Genomic DNA, 20,700 nt, shown 5'->3' with positions numbered 1-20,700 from the left:
GTTGATTGGCAGAAAAAGTGGGAAAGCAAAGTTGATTGGCAGACAAAGTGGGAAAGCAAAGTTGATTGGCAGCACTTTCATTATGTGCATGTGGCTTTTGTCCTTCGGAGAAACGCAGAGTTTTATTGTTGAGCTGTTTAAGAGAACTAGAGCAAGGCAAACCGAGAGAAAAGAAGAGAAGTGAGGCAGAGAGCAGAGAAGAAAAGGAGCCGCTGCTGTGGGAGAATAAATAAAATTCCAGTTGTTTTCTTCTTCATTTCCTGCTGCACAAGAGCGTTGTTCTAGAGACACTATTCTTATTTGCCTCTCCTTTATTCTATCTTGTATTTGTGAGTGTGAACTTGCCTTCAAATGGCCATTTCTGAAGTCACTCCTTTCTTATTTGCCATAGGCATCTAAGTTGTCTAATTAATATGCCCTCTTCCTTAATTTCGACAAATTCCTATTGGATTGAATGCCTCTTCCCTTCCTCCTAATATTCTCTCTCACTATGTCTAGAGGAAGTCTCCTATTTGCTGCACACATAGCCCTTCTCCTTCTCCTTCTTCCTCCTTCCTTCTGTTTCCAAACATCCACCCTGGAAGATAGTGCCCTTTTTTGTGGCAATATTAACATAAGTTCTCCATTCTATTTAAATGGAGACCTTCAAAACTGTGGCAACAACACTTTTGAGCTATATTGTGAGGAAAATGTTACAGTAATATGCTTGTATTCGGGAAAGTATTACGTAAAGGCGATCAATTACAGTGACTGGACAATCCGAGTTGTGGATGCTGGTGTTCAGAAGAAAGACAACTACTTCTCCAACCCACTTTACTCTTTAACCTCCTACAACCTTAGTGCTCATGGGGATCCTTTTTCATCTATTTTTTATAATAGCGACAAAGATATTCTAGAACTCCGACTGTATAGTCTAGCGATACGTGAAGTGTCTATAATTTTTATCAGCTGTGCAAATCCAATGCATTCTCCTCGCCTTGTTGATACAGCTCCATGCATCAACAATTCTGCCAATTCTTCTTTGTCCAGTGCTTTAAGAATGTTTTCTTATGTCATGATTGGCAACATAAGTTCATTCGATTTGGGGGAGTCCTGCAAAATAACACAAATGGTTGTGGCGTCACCTTCAACATCTGTAGATGACCTGCACCAGTACTTGTCCTGTGAAGCTATATATAATGAAATTGCGCATGGCTTTGAGCTCTCATGGTTTAACGGTGCATGTAACTTATGTAGAAGGGATAAGGAGAACTGCACGCTCGACAACGTGGATAAGGAGAACTGCCCTTCAACGAAAGGTACTAAAGTGCATCTGTTAATGATTTCACTTATTCAATAATGCTAGCTAGAGTCAACATATTTGTTCTCTCTCCTCCAGATGATGTCAATAATATGCAGCGCTGTTAAATATCTTCTTCACCACCCACCAAGCCTTATTTATTCATTTGACTACTGTTTTTTTTTTTTTTTTTTTTTTTGTTGTTGAGAAAAGAGTGATAGCATTATTGATTGATAGAGGGAATAAGTAACAGTACCAAAAAATCGGACCATGTCGTTGGGGATTAGGCGAGTTTATCTACACATACAGGCTTGGTCGTATGACTAGCTGAGTAGTCTTACCAGCTCAACCGCAAAGCGGGGGCAGGAACCTAACCACTGATAGAGTACCCCATGTCCCTCTAAGATCATGCCCGTAGAAAAATTACATGTTACATTCCTCAAATAAGAGATCACTAATAAAATCTGGAGGTTCCTCGAACCAAGTAACGGTAGAACCCACCCATTTAACTTTAATTCTTCATATTTGGTTAATTTCCTTAGTTGTCAATTTCTCCCTTGATGGTATTTTTGACTTTTATAGGTTACCATTCTTAGTTTCATCTTGTATATCGAGCTTTGCCCTTTTATATAGACACAGAATCATGACCGAATTATTTCACATTAACATGGTATCAGAGCATGCTCTCTATCCTCGGTTAATCCCGTGAGAAAGATAAGAATGTGATGGATATGAAACTTTACACATTGACAAGATTTTGTTGTCAAATAACATTTCACGCTGTTCTCATGTGTGGAAAGGACATGTAGGCTTTTGCTTCCATCTGTGTACACATTCATATATTACAGCCATCTACTATAGATATATTATGTTAGAGATACTTATGTATCAACTAAGTACGGGAGGCTAGTTTATGGTGTTTTCACTACAAATAATTTGGTAGTCAAAAGGAGACTATGACACATTTCTAATATATACTTATGTATGAAAATATGAATCTTATTTTCTTTTGCAATGCAGAACATTTGTACAAGGTGATCTTACGCTCTATACCATTTATAGTAGCCAAGTTTTTCACGTCAGTATACTATTTGTATGTCTTTGCGCTCACCAACAGGTGCAACAGGGATATGTCCCTTGAGTGGCTTCCATTAACCTGTGTAATCTCTTACCTAGGTAATGTGAACTACTTGAAATCAGTTACTGTGTAGCATTTTTCAGTTTTAGCTATTGATAACTGAAGAATAAAAGCATTTTGTTTTTTTTTTATCTTTTCAATATTTGGTTTTTAAGTTAAAGAGATAGAGAGACAAAATGAGAGAGAAAGGAGGAGAGGGAGAAAATGGAATGAAATGTTGCACAAAAAGAAAACTAATTAAAAGCAGTTTCAAATACCTTTTCTTTTCAAGTTTTTGTTTCTTACATTCTCCTTCATTTTTCCATTCCCCATCTCTTCTTTCTCCAATATTTCTCCCATATATTTGTTTCTCCATCTTTGCTAAAAAAGTAACAACTAGAAACTAAACACGAAAAGGTTACCAGAAGAAAAGGCCCTTGATTAATGAAAAATGTTGTACTAAGGAAAATAGTATTGTAGCAATCAATTAATGTCTCTATTGAGTCCACTTTTTGTGAACTGCGCAGGAATATTGCACACAGTCATGTATGTGTTTGGCTTTCCCTGTGCAACTGCATTAATAATATACAAATGGAAAAGGAGGCACTTGTCAATGCATGACAATATAGAAGACTTTTTGCAGAACAATAAGCTCATGCCAATAAGGTACTCTTACTCAAACATAAAAAAGATGGCCAAAGGTTTCAAGGAAAAATTGGGTGAAGGAGGCTATGGCTCTGTATACAAGGCAAAGCTTCGTAGCGGTCGCCTTGTAGCCATCAAGATGTTGGGTAAGTCCAAAGCTAATGGGCAAGACTTCATCAATGAAGTTGCTACTATTGGAAGGATTCACCATGTTAACGTGGTGCAACTCATTGGCTTTTGTGTTGAGGGTTCAAAGCGTGCTCTCGTATATGACTTCATGCCTAATGGATCTCTTGATAAATACTTATTTTCTCAACAAGGAGGTATCTCTTTGAATTGTGAGAAAATGTTTGAAATCGCACTTGGAGTGGCTCGTGGTATTGAATATCTGCACAGAGGATGTGAAATGCAAATTCTGCACTTTGACATCAAACCTCATAACATTCTTCTTGACGAGAATTTTCTTCCCAAGGTGTCTGATTTTGGATTAGCAAGGCTATGCCCACTCGATAATAGCATTGTATCTTTGACGGCAGCAAGAGGAACTATCGGATACATAGCACCAGAGTTATTCTATAAAAACATTGGGGGTATTTCATACAAAGCTGATGTCTATAGTTTCGGAATGCTGTTGATGGAAATGGCTGGCAGAAGAAAGAATTTAAATGCAACCATAGAGAAGTCAAGCCAAATATACTTTCCAACATGGGTTTTTGACCAATTGAATGATGGAAAGGACATAAAAATTGAAGATGCCACAGAGGAGGAAGAGAAAATCATAAAGAAGATGATCATTGTGGCATTGTGGTGCATACAAATGAAGCCTAGTGACCGTCCTCCTATGAATAAAGCAGTTGAGATGCTTGAAGGAGAAATTGAGAGCCTTGAAATGCCTCCAAAGCCTTTCTTGTATCCACAACAAATGCCAGAAGTGGTTCTTGGGGACAATTCAAGTACCACAAGTGCATCAACAGTTACAAATTCTACAGAAATCGTTTTGATTGCTGATGCGAATCAAACAATGTAATATATAGCAATCTTGATGTGCAAGGGAGATTATGTAATGAATAAGCACAATTAGACTTCTGTTTGCTACCTTTGTTTACTACATTTGGAAGGAAATAAATTGCAGGATTTTCAGAAACGCTTCTTGCCCCTTTGCTGCAACACTCAAATTGTATGATTTTCAGTAATTGCAGAATTCTATTAGGTAGGCTGTGCTCTCTAGCGTTTAAAACCTCACTTGCTAACTCCTATCTTGTTGCAGATTGGAAGATCTCTATGAGCTAATTGCTATTAGGGTTTGTTGTATTGTTAGCTTGGGATTGTCTTCTATTGGTAGGATTTGCCCTCCTTTTTGTTAATACATTCATTTAATTACAAAAAGAATAAATAAAAAAACAAGTCCATTTATTCTACACTAAGAAAACACTTTGAAGCTAGAATTACATTTAGATATGTGCAAGTAGCAGTTTCCCTAAGAATATTGCAAATGGGGCAGCAGGTCAAAACCACTAACCCCCAAGGCTCAAGCTAAGCTGATTCACAATGGAATCATACAAATATTGTCTTACCCCCTACACCACTAAAGTTTGTCCACCTTCCCATCAAGCTAATTTGAACTACAATAGTTTATATATAATCTAAAATGAAAAAGTTACAAGCTCAAATCAAACTGTATTCATGCCTTCAAACACATTCATGAGAAACATGATAGAAGTAGATCTCCTTTGCTGAAGGTCTGTCAGCTTAAGGATCTTCAGGTTCTTCATCCTTATCTTCTGCATCCACCCACCACGAAACAGGGCCCAAACCATCAAAATCAATTGATCCCTGCAAAATAGGAAACTTAATTGGAGGTTCACAGAATTCATTAGAAATCTACTTGCCAAAAGAGAACCCTCATTTAATTTGAACAAAGATGTAACAAAAGAATTGGTGTTACTCTACATAAAGGAATTAGCACAGATTTTAAAGGGAACGAAGTTTCACAAAGCAGCATTTTTGCAATAGTTCATTGCCTTTGGAGAATTTTAGAGAACTAGTGATCAAGTGATGCTACAGCTAGATGCAACCACCAGTCGTATGATAAGATTTAAAGCATAAACTTACTGTAACCACCATAGGGGCAAATGGTTTTGAGTCGTCTATCCCATCAATAACAAGTTCTTCATCTGAATCAGGAAACTTCCATATCCACACGACTCTATCCCTGTAATCCTCAGCAAATATTATAAACTACAAATTAAAGGGTGTTTAAAAATATATCAATATACAAGAATTCATGCAGGATTATAAATATAACGCTCTATTTGTACTTATATCAACCAGACATGGAAGGGATGGTCACCTCTTTCCTGGGTCAGGCACCGAATGGGATGGAACAGGCAAAAGATGAACAGGTACATAAATATCATCGAAAAATTCAAGGGACACTGCCATTTAAAGATTCAAAATCAGACTAAGGGTAAGACATAGATATGCTTCCTTATCAAAGAGGAGTCCATCAAAGCATAGAGTGAGAATTGCTTGCACCAAAGAGAAACTAAGAAGGAAAAACTAAATGAGACGTAGAATTAAGCTACACTCAGTTCATCTCAGTAGAATACATACGACGTAAACCATTTGCAGTAGATTCTTTAAGTTTTGCAACAATTATCTCCCCCACAAATGGACGAAACATAATCAGTGTGAACTCCACCTGCCAATTGTTGAAAAAGGGGAAAAATAAAACAAGAAACTTTAGAAAGGAAGAAGAAGAACATTGCATAGTGCATACTCAAATGAAGGGAGTATTCTGACATTAATTTCTCTGGTAATCATCTCTGCAAATCAGACATTAATTTAGGCTGAAAATCTTAATTAGTCTAAATGCCTAACAGTTACCCATTTAAGTGTAAAAAACAAATACTCAGCTTATACCAGTGATACTCACTCTCAAGGTAATTAGGCACTTCAATTTCATAGAGAAGAAGACACGCCCTAGTTGTCAGTTTTGTCACCCACAGGGAATGAAGTAAATCAAGCTGAGAACCGAGAAGAAATCCAAGTGAAAAGATTTAAAGGAACCTATGTCATAGTAATGGGAAAGAGAGAAGAAGCTGTCCATTTCTTTCTTTGTTCCTTTTTTCTAGGGTAAGGGTAGCAGTGGGGTTAGATCTCAAGAGCTTGTTGCTCTGATTCCATGTTTCAGAAAAACAAAACAAACAAAATTAGGATATAGAGAAGAAGATCATTGTATATTACATATTATCATATCAAATGAAGGTAGAGTACATTAATTTATGTACATTAATTTATGTAGGATCCAGGAAATAAATTCTCCGCTAATCTGCAGCTCCCATTTAAGCTAACAATCAGACATTAAGTAATCAATTTAACAAGTAATAAATGGCTAGCTAGCAGGCAGGCACTGACTAAGAAGTAAAGAATTTAAGTGATGAATTCTAATTACACATAAGAGATATCAATCTTCTGCAGCCAGTGCACGAAGAACAATGATATGCTTCCTCGTTTCGAAATCATTTTAAGTCGAAAACTCTGACTCAAACAACCAAACAAAACTCGTTTGTGTTTTCATACAACAAATAATCACATAACTCAAAGTCAGTCAAAAAATCAAAATCCAGTAGTTCAAAGCATTCCTTACAGAGAAGTATTTTATCAAATATGAAAAAATTGATTAAAACCAATCAAATCCTGATAAGAGATAAAGTAAAAAATGCCAATCTTTCAATCAAGACCTGTACAAAACAACTAGACCACAATGGAAGACGAATCATCAAAATAGATGCAATCACCAAATTTAATAATTATAAGTTAGAAAATCCACAATGGGCTCCCTAAACCACCTCCTTACACAAATTTTTGAGAGCAATTGGAAAAATACAACTCCAACCATACTTCCTATCCACCTCCTAAAATAGAGAGATCTCTAGGAGCTCCTAAATCTGAGAAGAGAGAAAGGACTCCTAGTGGCTCCTTATAATTTAATGCTCAATTACTTTAATAGTATTTTAACCATTTATTTAATGCCAACTATTTTTTGTTGTTGCTTTTGTATCTATACTTTATCCAAAAATTGAATTAAAATTTATTAAAAGCATTTATGACTCTTTAAATTAGAGAGTATGGTTGGAGTTTGAAATTTTATAGAGAACTAAAATAGTTTTATAGTGTTTTTAGCTAAATTTTAACTAAAAAATAGAGAGCATGATTGTGGATGCTCTTACAGACTGACACTTAATGCCAATGCATTGAAAACTAAACAAGTATGCTCTAAAAGCCATACAATTTGTTAATAATATGTTAACTCGCAATTGTACGGGGCAATTAGTAGTATAGCAAGACAAGTACGAGGTCGTACCCACGAAGACTGAGAAGTTCAAATTAGTTATGTACTTTAGATTACCAAATTCAAGAAGTTAGGAAGTTAAATCTAAAACAGAATTTAAAGCAAGAGTGAGTTTGAAAACAAATGCAGCAAGATTAAAATGAACTTTGAAGTGAGAATGCTTGTGATTATAGAAAGAAATGAACAAACTGAAATTGCAACGGAAAGCAAGTAAACAAAAGTAACAAAGGGTGGTTTTGAAAGTTAAAACACAGGTTTGGAGACTAGGGCATTCGATTCACCATAACAATTCAATTCTGGGTTATAAAGATTCAAGTAACAAGTCTAATTCAGATTCAAAGATTGATTCTAGCTAAAGTATGATTAGGCCATGGTGTTTGGTCCTAACCTTGTGTTCCTAATTCCCTAATTTGATCATTTGTTGTCTAACCTAAAATTAAGCATTAGGAACCCATTAAGCATAGAAGAACATTTTAAACAACCAAGTATGTATCTAATCCCTGTTGTCGAATGTCCATACATACTCTTCCTATTCATAGTTCAATTCGAATTAAAGCATGGTGTATACTCTTAATTCAAACCAAGATAGTTAACAAACAAGTTCTAATGGTGATCAATCATTCAAACAAGCATGTTAACTTATAAGCATAATGAATAAGAACATGAATCATGAATCAAACTTGAAACTCCAAACTTATAAACCCAGAATATTCATGTTAGGTTACATCGAAGCCCTAGTTATGGATTTAGCTACTCATAATGGAAAAGAGACTTGAACAGAAATGAGAAAACATAATGAATGCAATAAGAGTAGAAAAACCCTTTTTCTGAAGTTCTTGTGGTGTCCAAGGCTTCTCCAAGTGCTTCTCCACTTCTAATGCTTCTCCAAGAGCTTCCCCACTTCTAGAAAGATGTATGAAGGATATAGAGGTGATTTGGGATGAGTTTGAGTGAGTGGTGATGGCTAAGGAAGATGAAATTCGTAGGGAAATGAAAGAGAAGTTTGCTGGAGTTGTTTTGGTGATTGTTGGAGTGTTTGGGATTGTGAGAGTGTTTGAGGATGGTTGGAGTGAATTGTGGGGGTTGTGAATCTCAGGATTTGTTGTGTCTTGAATGTGGAATGGATGTGGTATTTATAGGGAGAGGGGAGTGATAAATCTGAATTCAATATGGCTAATGCATACAACACTTGCATTATAAAAGATGAATTGGTTGATGCACTTCACTAATGCATACAACACTTGCATTATAAAATCTGAATTGGTTGATGCACTTCAGCAATAAATCCCACCAGCAGCCCTAGCTCATCTTCATGTCACCATGACCAAGCTTCCAACCAGCTACAATAGCTCATGCCTAGCTCACCATGACCAAGCTTCCAACCAGCTCATCCTGAGGTCAGCATGACCAGCAACTTCAAGGGCTTACAACTTGGGCTAGGCTGAATCAAATGAAGACTTTAAGATGTCCATTGTGAAGTTCAGAATGTGTATGATCCAACCACACAAGTATTGGCCCAATCCAAGCTCGGAGGAGGAAGTTAAGGCCGAAACAAATTGCTAACTCAGTTTGCTCGCTGACAAAATCCATCCTGAGCATGGTTCTGTGTTTGCTAGGTGAAGGACTCCAGATTTATCCAATGGGACTGAATTTTGGATATGTTATAGTACACACCCATTGGAACAACTTTGATGAAGAATGTTGCCTCATCCGAGCTATGTAGGTTGCTGAAACAAAGCTTGCAATATGACCTACGGAACTGGACTGGCAGGGGGCTGTAGCCAAAATGAGTTTGTCTTTAAGCTCTTCTTCTCTTCATCCAAATTAGGCCTTAACATTCATGAATTGCATGAATTATGCTCTCTTGCTCTTTTGGCCTACAAAACACACAAAGGGAGGCAAATAACTCAAAATTATAAGAAACTAAGCAAAAGAAGTAAGTAAATTGGGCATGTATATGTATGAAATTATGAGCTTAACACCATTCTCCCTCAAAACTATTTGAGTGAAACATGTTACAAATGGAAATCCACAACTTTATTATAATCCAAAGCAGCTCCAACAAAATTTATTCCACTACATACCTAAAAGCACGATTATAGTTCTTATTAGAAAACTAAACCAATCATTAACCCCTACTGCGACCCAACACCCTCTCCGAAACCATTAAATCTTTACCACCCATCAGCTAAAACACCAAAGTTTCCCAATTTTATTCGAAAACCAAAAACAAAAAACCAACAAAAGAAATCCACAAACAAGCGAAATTACCTGACCAAAACAAGCCTACTTAAGCACACCATTATCACCAATCAACAAACAAAATTTGGATATAGAGAAGATCACTGTCTATTGCATATTAAGCTAAAGGCCTAATAATCTGTATCAACGATACCAGGTATTTAGATTGGCAGTTCTCATACACCGCACAGTTTAACCGGAAATAAATTGAGGTATCTTACAATTGAAAATTGGAAATAATATGAATAAGAAAAATAAAACGAATTGAAGCAAGCAAGCTGATTCCACTTATACGAACTAAAACAACCTAAATTTGAACAAAACATAATTTACCCAAAGCACTTTATAGTCATAAAATTGAGAAGAGTAAGGTAAACAAATATATACCCTAAAAGTTGGATGACCATCATTAGGTAAGATAAAGCCATCTTTAATGGATTGTATAGCATGCACAGAAATGCAAAGTCCCAAGTTGGCGATAACCTACAAGGAACAACATCCTAGTGAATCAAAGTAAAAACATTGTGAATAAGAAACAAAGGGCAAAATTCAAAATATGTATCAGGCCACAAACCTTATCTAAGAAAAGCTTCTCAAGCTCTCCCCTAACTGCATCTTCTAGATGAAGGCTAAGCAGATGAGGAGGCAGCCGCAGAGTGTGCTCAATTCGGCTGAGGTAGAACATTTGGGTTGTCTTCTAAATTATATTCCAAAATCAAGCATGCTCAGATTAAAGTCGCAGATTTTGGGCAAAGAATGCAATGTTAAATATCAACAAATTCAAGCATAATTGAAAAAAATTACCAGCCTTAGTTTCCAACAATAGCAACTCTCTCTCTCTCTCTCTTCTGTGCCGTGGACGGAGGTGCACTTGCTCTCTATGTTCGATGTCCTGCTCTCTGGTTAGCGTTAACATATAAAACAAAAACAATAAGCCAAAATACAGCAGCAACCAAAATACAAATATTGCATGCTTCAATAACAAAAAAACAATAAGCATTAACATATAAAAAACAAATTAATTGAAACAGCAACCAAAAAATGAAACAATAAGCATTAACATTGAAACAAATTAATTTTCAGACGGTTTTCTGTAAACTACAAATAAAACAAACAGCAACCAAAAATAAAAAAATGAAACAGCAACCAAAAATACAAAATAAAACAGCAACTGAAAATAACAAATAAAAAAAGCAACAAAAAATATAGAAAAATTACCAGAAATAAACACAGCCAGCAAGCCAATCCTTTCCTTAGCCTTCAAAATCAATTCCAGCCAGAATTTTTGATTCCCTAAATTACCAGAAATAAACAGAGTCAGACAAATAAATAGTAAAAATACAACAGAGTCAAATCCCTAAATTTTTGAATTAGGGTTTCCACAATAACAATCAACAAGTGAGAACTAATAGAATGGTGACAATCAACAAGCATTGGCATAGAAAGTCTCAGTAGATCATGCAACGTGGTGGTATCACAAATAGAAAAAATAAATCATACCAAACATGCTAATGATGAATTCCATACCAAAAATAACAAATAAAACAGCAACAATTTTCAATGGTAATGCAGCTCTTATTCAAACAGCAAACAAAAATAAATATAGCAACCGAAACAGCAACCAATCATACAAATTAAATTATTACTCAATATCTGCCAAATCACGTTATTGAATGATGCAATTCTTTCCAAAAATAACAAAAATACAGCAAAAATAGCAAATAAAACAGCAACAATTCCATACCAGAAATAAACACAACCAGCAAGCCAATCTGGAAAAACTTTGCCTTCAAATCAATTCTGTCCAGAAAAAATATATATACAAAGTCAGAATATATAAATAGAATTAACAGAAATCAACAAAAATCCCTAAATTTTGAATTAGGGTTTCAAAATATTAATACCTCAAACCAACAAAAATCGAGAGAGGGAGACCTTTGATGACTAAGAGAGAGCGGGTGAGAGAGAGCGATAGTGGCTGAGAGAGTGACTGAGAGGAAGAACGGACAGAGGCAGAGACCAGAGACTGAGAGAGGCAGAGGCGAGCGAGAGCGGTTGAGAGAGAGACTGAGTGACTTAGAGAGAGCGGGTGAGAGAGAGAGAGTGATTGAGAGATCGTGATTCGTGTGAAATCTGGAGAGAGTCTGAGAGAGTGAGAGAGGCAGAGGCGGGAGAGAAAGAGTGACTGAGAGGAACAACGAAGAAGAAAGAAAGAGGCGGGAACCAAAAGAAAACGCTGCTGAGGACTTTTGACCCCTCAAGGTCTTTGTTCTTGCACAATGCCAAGGAAAAGAAAACGGATTGGTTGGCAGAACAGTCTATTCGCGGATGATTAAAATATTCATATATAAAAATTTGATATATTTAGTTGCTTTTTGTGGATTGGTTGGCAAAATTATCTATATATTTGAGACATTATTCACAACTAACCTCTCCGCACGGAGAAATTATAGAATAGTACGGATATACCACGTCAGCATGTGATACTCCCATTCAAATATTGCCATGTGTCTATTTCAAAACAGAAATTAAATATTTATTTACAGCTGGACTTATATTATGAAATAAAATTTAAAACTCTTGAAGAACAGAAAAAGAAAAGAAAAAATATTCCCAACCGCCGCCCCTCCCCTAAAACCCCACTGCGTTCCATGGATGCCATCCCTCTCTCTTCCTCTTCCTCCCCGTCTCTTTTCCTCTTCACCATTGCCACCAGCGTCCAAACCCTCATCTTCCTTAATTCCCCTTTCTCTGAAATTGATCATGACAACCTTTGCCATCATCATACTATTTCCAAACCCAGATCCAATACTGTAACTCCTTGGTAACAATTACTTCAATCAATACAATACAACAATTCTCTCAAAGGGTCTCTCTGTTTTGCATTCACTCTAACATTTCCCAACCATTAACACAAACACCAACCCTTCCACTATTCCATTTCATCATCATCATCATCATCATCATCATCATAATCATCAATACTAGTTTTCTCTACCTCTCTTTAAACTCCATTACCTACAATTACTATAAGGGTTGAGAAGGAAAAGCAAAGGGAAAAAGGAAGAGGAAGAGGAAGAGGAAGAGGAAGGGAGATGGGTGACAGTCATGGCAGGTAGTGTGGAGATGGGTGGCGGTCATGGCATGTTTTTGGGATTAGAGGTGTTGGGTTCGGCGCGGGGGGTGGGGGGTTGTTGTTGGGAATTCTCTTTTTCTTAAGTTTTTCAATTTTCTAATTTTATTTCATAAGATAAAAATTAAGAAATAAATCCAGCTGTAAAAAAAGTTTAATTTCTATTTCAAAATGGACACATGGCAATATTTGAATGGGAGTATCACATGCTGACGTGGTACATCCGTACTATTCTATAATTTGCTTGAAATCTCTCAGGAAACTCTCTGGGAAATCTCCAAAATCTATGAAATCTGGATTGATATTTGTTTAGAAATTCAAATTCAAACACTTAGCATATACTACGATATTCAACACCATATGTTATTTAATATTACAGTGCATCATTGATGGGCATATTTTATATTATGTATTTAACCCTATTATTAATATATTTTGGTTAATATTTTGGAAGAATTTTGATACTTCGAATTATATTTCCAATATAGGGTTTTCGACTTCCTCCGGAGCAAAACATAATCAAATGGACGAATTTTGGAGTAATTCCAGTTGGAGGACGTTCGTGAGTCACTTAGCTTGATCATATCAAAATTTCAGATTTTTCTACCAAGTGGTTATTCTCTGGCAATAAAATAAAGGAGCAATGCGCGGTGCTGGAATACTGACGGTTTGGGCCTTTATTGCGTTTTGGAGCCCAAGATGACCTCAGATGGGTTCGTGGCCTTCTGAAGATATGTTTAGAATGTTTTTATCTTTAAAACGAGCTATCTTGGGCCTGATTTGGAGGAGATTTGAGCCTAAAACGTGGCTGGGCAGATTGTTGGCAGATTCTCCTAGTCCAATTTGGACTTTATTTCCTAGTATTATTTTATTTTAACCTAGTTTCCTTGTGGAGATTGGGCAGCTGGGTTTTAGGAAGTATATAAGTTATGTTTCACATAATTTTAGGACATCTCTCTTTTGGCTTTTGGAACGCAACTTTTGCTAGGGTTTTTGAAGAACTTCTACTTCAAGGTGTTTTTTATTTCTTATTCATGGGAATGATATTTTCTTGGGTTTTAATTATGATTATGCGTAACTAACTCTCTTTGCTAGGGTGAAGCCTTGAACCTTAGGGGGGTGTATTCAATTGAGATTTTAAAAGACTATTTAGGGATAAAAAAGTCTTGCGGATTTAAGCAGAATATAATTACTTTTAGGATTTTTTTAATGGATTTATACAATCAAGATTTTTTACTTATGATTTTAAAGATTTCTATTACAAGATTTATAAGATTTGAAAGGACCACATAAATTTCTTCTGGGATCGACATAATATTTATTTAGAAAAAATAAACCCTTAAAAATGAATATGTGATTTTTATTTAATTGCTTATGATTGATTGCATGCATACTTTGAATTGTTAATCACTGTTTTAAACTATCTAATTGTCTTAATGCTTGATCACTATTAGGATCTTTAGAAAAGGAATTTGATGCAATTTTGGTCGGAAGGTTCCCGGGAATTGACGCTTGCTTCTTGTGGTTAATAATTGTAATTTCACTTAAGATGAACACCACGTCTTAAGGGTTGCATGTTTTTTCAAAGGGTTTTCACAAAACTTAATGAGTCTTTTATGTTCATATTTGATCCGAACGTCCGGACGGGTTGCATGTTAGATATACGTTCTGTGTTGGAGGTTCCCAGTAGAATATAAATTAGAAAAACCTAACCTTCAAAGTGGCGTGTGTAGATCATAAGTAATTGGTAAAAATTCATAGGATTGCTAGGTGACGGTGAAACCCTAGTGCTTTTATAAATTGGTTTTTAAAACTTGTTTTTCTTCAATTTCCCAACTTTCCGATTTCTTTTATTGTTAAGTTAATCTTTTCAAATTCATAAATTTCAAATCTTTGATAAAATCTATTTTAACCATTAACTAAGAGTTAGTTTAATTACAAATTAGTCAAACAATCTTTGGGGACAACGACCTTGCATGAGCATTTATACTACAATTACCTTGTATTCTTGCAAGTATTTTCAGTGATTTTAACCCTCTTTGCGCAGGTACTAAAAATCCTATCAATGATCTCATATCAAATCATGGTGACTGGTAGAACTCTTGATGTACGCAAATGTCCAGATGCCTTGCAGACAGTATAGTTGTATTCATTCAATTCGAAGTAGAGCAAAAAGGATTAGGTGGTATGGTTAGATTGCCATGGTAACCGCAATGGATTGACTGCTTACCTTTAAGTCAAAATGGGAATATGATGGCTGGGCCGTCCGGTTTACATCTTGCTTCGCTGCGAATTTCAAGGCCTACTCCGCCATGGACTGCATCGACATCTACTACTATGAGCAACCAGCATAAGAAATTGATCAGAAGCATTATTATAACAAAAAAATGGCTTGCAGCATTCCGGTCTCTTGCTAAGTTATTAATTGATTGTGTACGACAGATATGGATAAGATTTAAGCATTAATATCGTCTACACATATATATAGCATGATTGGTTTTATGATGGATGAGTCTCCAGCATAGTAGCCGACAATGGGAAGTGTAATCCCTGCAGCATTGACAAATTGGGAAAGCAAAGTTGATTGGCAGAAAAAGTGGGAAAGCAAAATTGATTGGCAGAAAAAGTGGGAAATCAAAGTTGATAGGCAGACAAAATTGATTGGCAGCACTTTCGTTATGTGCATGTGGCTTTTGTCCTTTGAAGAAACGCAGAGTTTTATGGTTGAGCTGTTTAAGAGAACTAGAGGAAGGCAAACCGAGAGAAAAGAAGAGAAGTGAGGCAGAGAGCAGAGAAGAAAGGGAGATGCTGCTGTAGGAGAAGAAATAAAATTCCAGTTGTTTTCTTCTTCATTTCGTGCTGCACAAGAGCTTTATTGTTCTAGAGACACTATTCTTATTTGCCTCTCTTTTATTCTCTCTAGTATTTCTGAGTGTGAATTTGCCTTCAGGGGCTCCAAATGGTCATTTCTGAAGTCACTCCTTTCTAATTTGCCATAGCCACATACATAACTTAATTATTCTTTGTCCTCTTCCATAATTTTGATAAATTTCAATTGGATTGGAAGTCTCTTACTTCATCCTAATATTCTCTCTCACTATGTCTAGAGGAAGTCTCCTATTTGCTGCACACATAGTAGTTCTCGTTCTCCTTGTTCCTCCTTCCTTCTGTTTCCAAACATCCACCCTGGAAGATAGTACCCTTTCTTGTGGCAATATATACATAAGGTCTCCATTCTGTTTAAAGGAAGACCTTCTAAACTGTGGCGACAACACTTTTGAGCTATATTGTGAGGAAAATGTTACAGTAATACGCTTGTATTCGGGAAAGTATTACGTAAAGGCGATCAATTACAGTGACTGGACAATCCGAGTTGTCGATGCTGGTGTTCACAAGAAAGACAACTACTTCTCCAACCCACGTTACTCTTTAACCTCCTTCAACCTTAGTGATAGAAATCCTTTCGTCTATGGTCGATATACTGACACATCTATTCAAGAACTGCATAGTCTAGCGATACGTGAAGTGCCTATAATTTTTATCAGCTGTGCAAATCCAATGCATTCTCCTCGCCTTGTTGATACAGCTCCGTGCATCAACAATTCTGCCAATTCTTCTTTGTCCAGTACTTTAAGAATGTTTTCTTATGTCATGATTGGCTTGAATGGCTCCATAAGTCCATTCGATTTGGGGGAGTCCTGCAAAATAACAAAAATGGTTGTGGTGTCACCTTCAACATCTACAGATCTGCACCAGAACTTGTCCTGTGAAGGTATATATAATGAAATAGCTCGCGGCTTTGAGCTCTCATGGTTTAACGGTGCATGTTACTTAAAATGTGGAATGGATAAGGAGAACTGCACGCTCGACAACATGAGTAAAACCAAGTGCCCTTCAATAACCAAAGGTACTATAGTGCATCTGTTAATGATTTCGCTTATTCAATAATGCTAGCTAGAGTCAACATATTTGTTCTCTCTCCTCCAGATGATGTCAGTAATATGCAGCGCTGTTAAATATCTTCTTCACCACCCACCAAGCCTTATTTATTCATTTGACCACTGTTTTTTTTTTTTTGTGGAGAAAAGAGGGATAGTATTATTGATTGATAGAGGGAATGAGTAACAGTACCAAAAAAATAAGACCATGTCGTCGGACTAATTGAGTAGTCTTACCCGTTCAACCGCAAAGCGGGGGCAGGAACCAAACCACTAATAGAGTATCCCATGTAGAAAAATTACATGTTACATTTCTCAAATAGGAGGTCACTAATAAAGTCTGGAGGTTCCTCAAACAAAGTAATGGTAGAACATTCCTCAAATAAGAGGTCACTAATAAAGTCTGGAGGTTCCTTGAACAAAGTAATGGTAGAACCCACCCATTTAACTTTAATTCTTCATATTTGGTTAATTTCCTTAGTTGTCAATTTCTCCCTTGATTGTATTTTTGAGTTTTATAGGTTACCATTCTTAGTTTCATTGTCTTGTATATCGAGCTTTGCCATTTTAAATAAACACAGAATCATGACCGAATTATTCCGCATTAACATGGTATCAGAGCATGCTCTCTATCCTTGGTTAATCCCGTGAGAAAGATAAGAATGTGATGGATATGAAACTTTACACATTGACAAGATTTTGTTGTCAAATAACATTTCATGCTGTTTTGATGTGTAGAGATTGCAGTCATCTACTATAGATATATTATGTTAGAGATACTGATCAAAGGAATAGGAAGAGAGTTTTTATCAACTAAGTACGGGAGGCTAGTTTATGGTGTTTTCACTACAAATAATTTGGCGGTCAAAAGGAGACTATGACATATTGATTTCTAATATATACAAAATATGAAGATCTAATTTTCTTTTGCAATGCAGAACATTTGCACAAGAAGATCTTACAGTTCATACGCTCTATACCAGGCAAAGTATGGGAGATCTTACAGTTCATATACTATGCAACAGGCAAAGTAGCTGACTCTCTAATCCAACTTACATATAATTCAAAGTATACTTAATTGAATTATGAATTTATGATCGAGTTTTTCACTTGTGTCGCAGAATGGGTATCCCAGTTATATGTATTTGCGCTCACCAACAAGTGCTACAGTGATGTCCCCCTTTATCTGCTTCCATTAAGCTGTGTAATCTCTTACCTAGGTAATGTGAACTGCTTGAAATCAGTTACTGTGTAGCATTTTGCAGTTTTAGCTATTGGTAACTGAAGAATAAAAGCATTTTGGTTTTTTTATTTTCAATATTTGGTTTTTAAGTTAAAGAGATAGAGAGACAAAATGAGAAAGAAAGGAGGAGAGAGACAATCTTTGGTTTTTATTTTATTTTCAAGATTTGGTTTTTAAGTCCACTTTTTGTGAACTGCGCAGGAATATTGCACACAGTCATATGCGTGTTTGGCTTTCCCTGTGCAACTGCATTAATAATATACAAATGGAAAAGGAGGCACTTGTCAATGCATGACAATATAGAGGACTTTTTGCAGAACAATAAGCTTGTACCAGTAAGGTACTCTTACTCAAACATAAAAAAGATGGCCAAAGGCTTCAAGGAAAAATTGGGTGAAGGAGGCTATGGCTCTGTATACAAGGCAAAGCTTCGTAGCGGTCACCTTGTTGCCATCAAGATGTTGGGTAAGTCCAAAGCTAATGGGCAAGACTTCATCAATGAAGTTGCAACCATTGGAAGGATTCACCATGTTAACGTGGTGCAACTAATTGGCTTTTGTGTTGAGGGTTCAAAGCGTGCTCTCGTATACGATTTCATGCCTAATGGATCTCTTGATAAATACTTATTTTCTCAACAGGGAGTTATCTCTTTGAATTGTGAGAAAATGTTTGAAATTGCGCTTGGAGTGGCTCGTGGTATTGAATATCTGCACAGAGGATGTGAAATGCAAATTCTGCACTTTGACATCAAACCTCATAACATTCTTCTTGACGAGAATTTTCTTCCCAAGGTGTCTGATTTTGGATTAGCAAGGCTATGCCCGCTCGATAATAGCATTGTATCTTTAACAGCAGCAAGAGGAACTCTCGGATACATAGCACCAGAGTTATTCTATAAAAATATTGGAGGTATTTCATACAAAGCTGATGTCTATAGTTTTGGAATGCTGTTGATGGAAATGGCTGGCAAAAGAAAGAATTTAAATGCAACCATAGAGAAGTCAAGCCAAATATACTTTCCAACATGGGTTTTTGACCAATTGAGTGAAGGAAAGGACATAAAAGTTGGAGACGCCACAGAGGAGGAAGAGAAGATCATAAAGAAGATGATCATTGTGGCATTGTGGTGCATACAAATGAAGCCTAGTGACCGTCCTTCTATGAATAAAGTAGTTGAGATGCTTGAAGGAGAAATTGAGAGCCTTGAAATGCCTCCAAAGCCTTTTTTGTATCCACAACAAATGCCAGAAGTGGTTCCTGGGGACAATTCAAGTACCACAAGTGCATCAACAGTTACAAATTCTACAGAAATTGTTTTGATTGCTGATGCGAATCAAACAATGTAATATATAGCAATCTTGATGTGCAAGGGAGATTACGTAATGAATAAGCACAATTAGACATTTGGAAGGAAATAAATTGTAGGATTTTCAAACGCTTCTTGCCCCCTTGTTGTAACACTCAAATTGTAGGATTTTCAGTAATTGCAAAATTCTATTAGGTATGATGTGCTCTATAGAGTGTTTAAAACCTCCTAACTCCTATCTTGTTGCAGATTGGAAGATCCCTATGAGCTAATTGCTATTAGGGTTTGTTGTATTGTTAGCTTGGGATTGTCTTCAATTGGTAGGACTACCCCTGTAGGTATTTGCACTAAGGGATTTGCCCTCCTTTTTGTTAATACGTTCATTTAATTACAAAAAGAATAAATTAAAAAAACAAGTCCATTTATTCTATCAAGTGCTTTCACAATTCTACACTCAAAGAAAACACTTTGAAGCTAGAATTACATTTAGATATGTGCAAGTAGCAGCTTCCCCAAGATATTGCAAATGGGGCAGCTGATTCACAATGGAATTCATACAAATATTTTCTTACCCCCTACACCACTAAAGTTTGTCCACCTTCCCATCAAGCTAATTCGAACTACAATAGTATATGTATAATCTAAAATGAAAAAGTTACAAGCTCAAATCACATTGTATTCATGCCTTCAAACACATTCATGAGAAACATGATAGAAGTAGCTCCCCTTTGCTGAAGGTCTGTCAGCTTAAGGATCTTCAAGTTCTTCATCCTTATCTTCTGCCCAAACATTCAAAATCAATTGATCCCTGCAAAATAGGAAACTTAATTGGAGGCTCACAGAATTCATTAGAAATCTACTTGCTAAAAGAGAACCCTCATTTAATTTGAACAAAGATGTAACAAAATAATTAATGTTATTCTACATAATAGAATTAGCACAGATTTTAAAGGAAACAGAAATTTCACAAAGCAGCATTTGTGCAATAGTTCAATCACCTGAGTTGTGTTCTTAATCTTTCGGTGGGAACTCATATTGGTAAGATATTTCAATCTCCTGAGATGTGTACTTAATCTTTTCAACGAAGAGGATGACGATGGCATCTCAAGCAGAGTCTCATTTTGTTAGTGCATGACAGATCAAAGCCATGATAACCGCAATGGATTGACTGCTTACCTTTAAGTCAAAATGGGAATCGGATGCACCGCATGCACTGCATCTGCATCTACTCTGCCATGCACTGCATCTGCATCTACTACTATGAGCAACCGGCATAAGAAGTTGACCAGAAGCATTATTTCTGATGAAAAAACAGCTTGCAACATTTTGGTCTCTTGCTAAGTTATTATCTATTGTATATAAGAAAGATATATACGGATAGATTTTGCATTATACCGTTTGCGTGCACACACACACATTTATATATGGATTTTTAGCCGTTTTG

General features: G+C 36.2%; 3 protein-coding genes across 6 annotated transcripts; 2 read left to right on the top strand and 1 right to left on the bottom strand.

The window, feature by feature from the left end:
* Positions 1-167: 167 nt before the first annotated feature.
* LOC110771056 (LEAF RUST 10 DISEASE-RESISTANCE LOCUS RECEPTOR-LIKE PROTEIN KINASE-like 2.4) lies at positions 168-4,127 on the top strand. Its single transcript, XM_088249697.1, has 3 exons — positions 168-1,298; positions 2,300-2,455; positions 2,924-4,127. Exons 1-3 carry the CDS (start codon positions 455-457, stop codon positions 4,066-4,068), a joined length of 2,145 nt encoding a protein of 714 aa, XP_088105823.1. The 5' UTR covers positions 168-454; the 3' UTR covers positions 4,069-4,127.
* A 303-nt stretch (positions 4,128-4,430) lies between these two features.
* LOC110754813 (uncharacterized) lies at positions 4,431-11,952 on the bottom strand. 3 transcript variants are annotated; one of them, XM_088249701.1, is made up of 10 exons: positions 11,572-11,952; positions 11,381-11,436; positions 10,855-10,929; positions 10,441-10,535; positions 10,211-10,333; positions 10,024-10,119; positions 5,655-5,742; positions 5,392-5,476; positions 5,154-5,253; positions 4,431-4,874 (listed from the first exon to the last, which is right to left on the bottom strand). In XM_088249701.1, the coding sequence occupies exons 5-10, from the start codon at positions 10,319-10,321 to the stop codon at positions 4,791-4,793; spliced, it is 564 nt and encodes a 187-aa protein (XP_088105827.1). In that variant the 5' UTR covers positions 10,322-10,333; positions 10,441-10,535; positions 10,855-10,929; positions 11,381-11,436; positions 11,572-11,952; the 3' UTR covers positions 4,431-4,790. The 3 variants fall into 3 exon arrangements, with proteins under 3 accessions (XP_088105827.1, XP_088105828.1, XP_088105829.1); XM_088249702.1 differs by having other exon boundaries at positions 10,211-10,330; XM_088249703.1 differs by having other exon boundaries at positions 11,541-11,892.
* A 3,520-nt stretch (positions 11,953-15,472) lies between these two features.
* On the top strand, positions 15,473-19,769 carry LOC110773632 (rust resistance kinase Lr10-like). 2 transcript variants are annotated; one of them, XM_088249699.1, is made up of 4 exons: positions 15,819-16,676; positions 17,646-17,732; positions 17,829-17,927; positions 18,152-19,692. In XM_088249699.1, the coding sequence occupies exons 1-4, from the start codon at positions 15,869-15,871 to the stop codon at positions 19,294-19,296; spliced, it is 2,139 nt and encodes a 712-aa protein (XP_088105825.1). In that variant the 5' UTR covers positions 15,819-15,868; the 3' UTR covers positions 19,297-19,692. The 2 variants fall into 2 exon arrangements, with proteins under 2 accessions (XP_088105824.1, XP_088105825.1); XM_088249698.1 differs by lacking the exon at positions 17,646-17,732 and having other exon boundaries at positions 15,473-16,676; positions 18,152-19,769.
* The last annotated feature ends 931 nt before the right edge of the window (positions 19,770-20,700 follow it).

Source organism: Prunus avium, chromosome 2 (genome assembly GCF_965620075.1).
Source record: "Prunus avium chromosome 2, drPruAviu1.hap1.1, whole genome shotgun sequence".
NCBI lineage: Eukaryota > Viridiplantae > Streptophyta > Magnoliopsida > Rosales > Rosaceae > Prunus > Prunus avium.
This window is presented reverse-complemented; position numbering and strand designations above follow the sequence as displayed.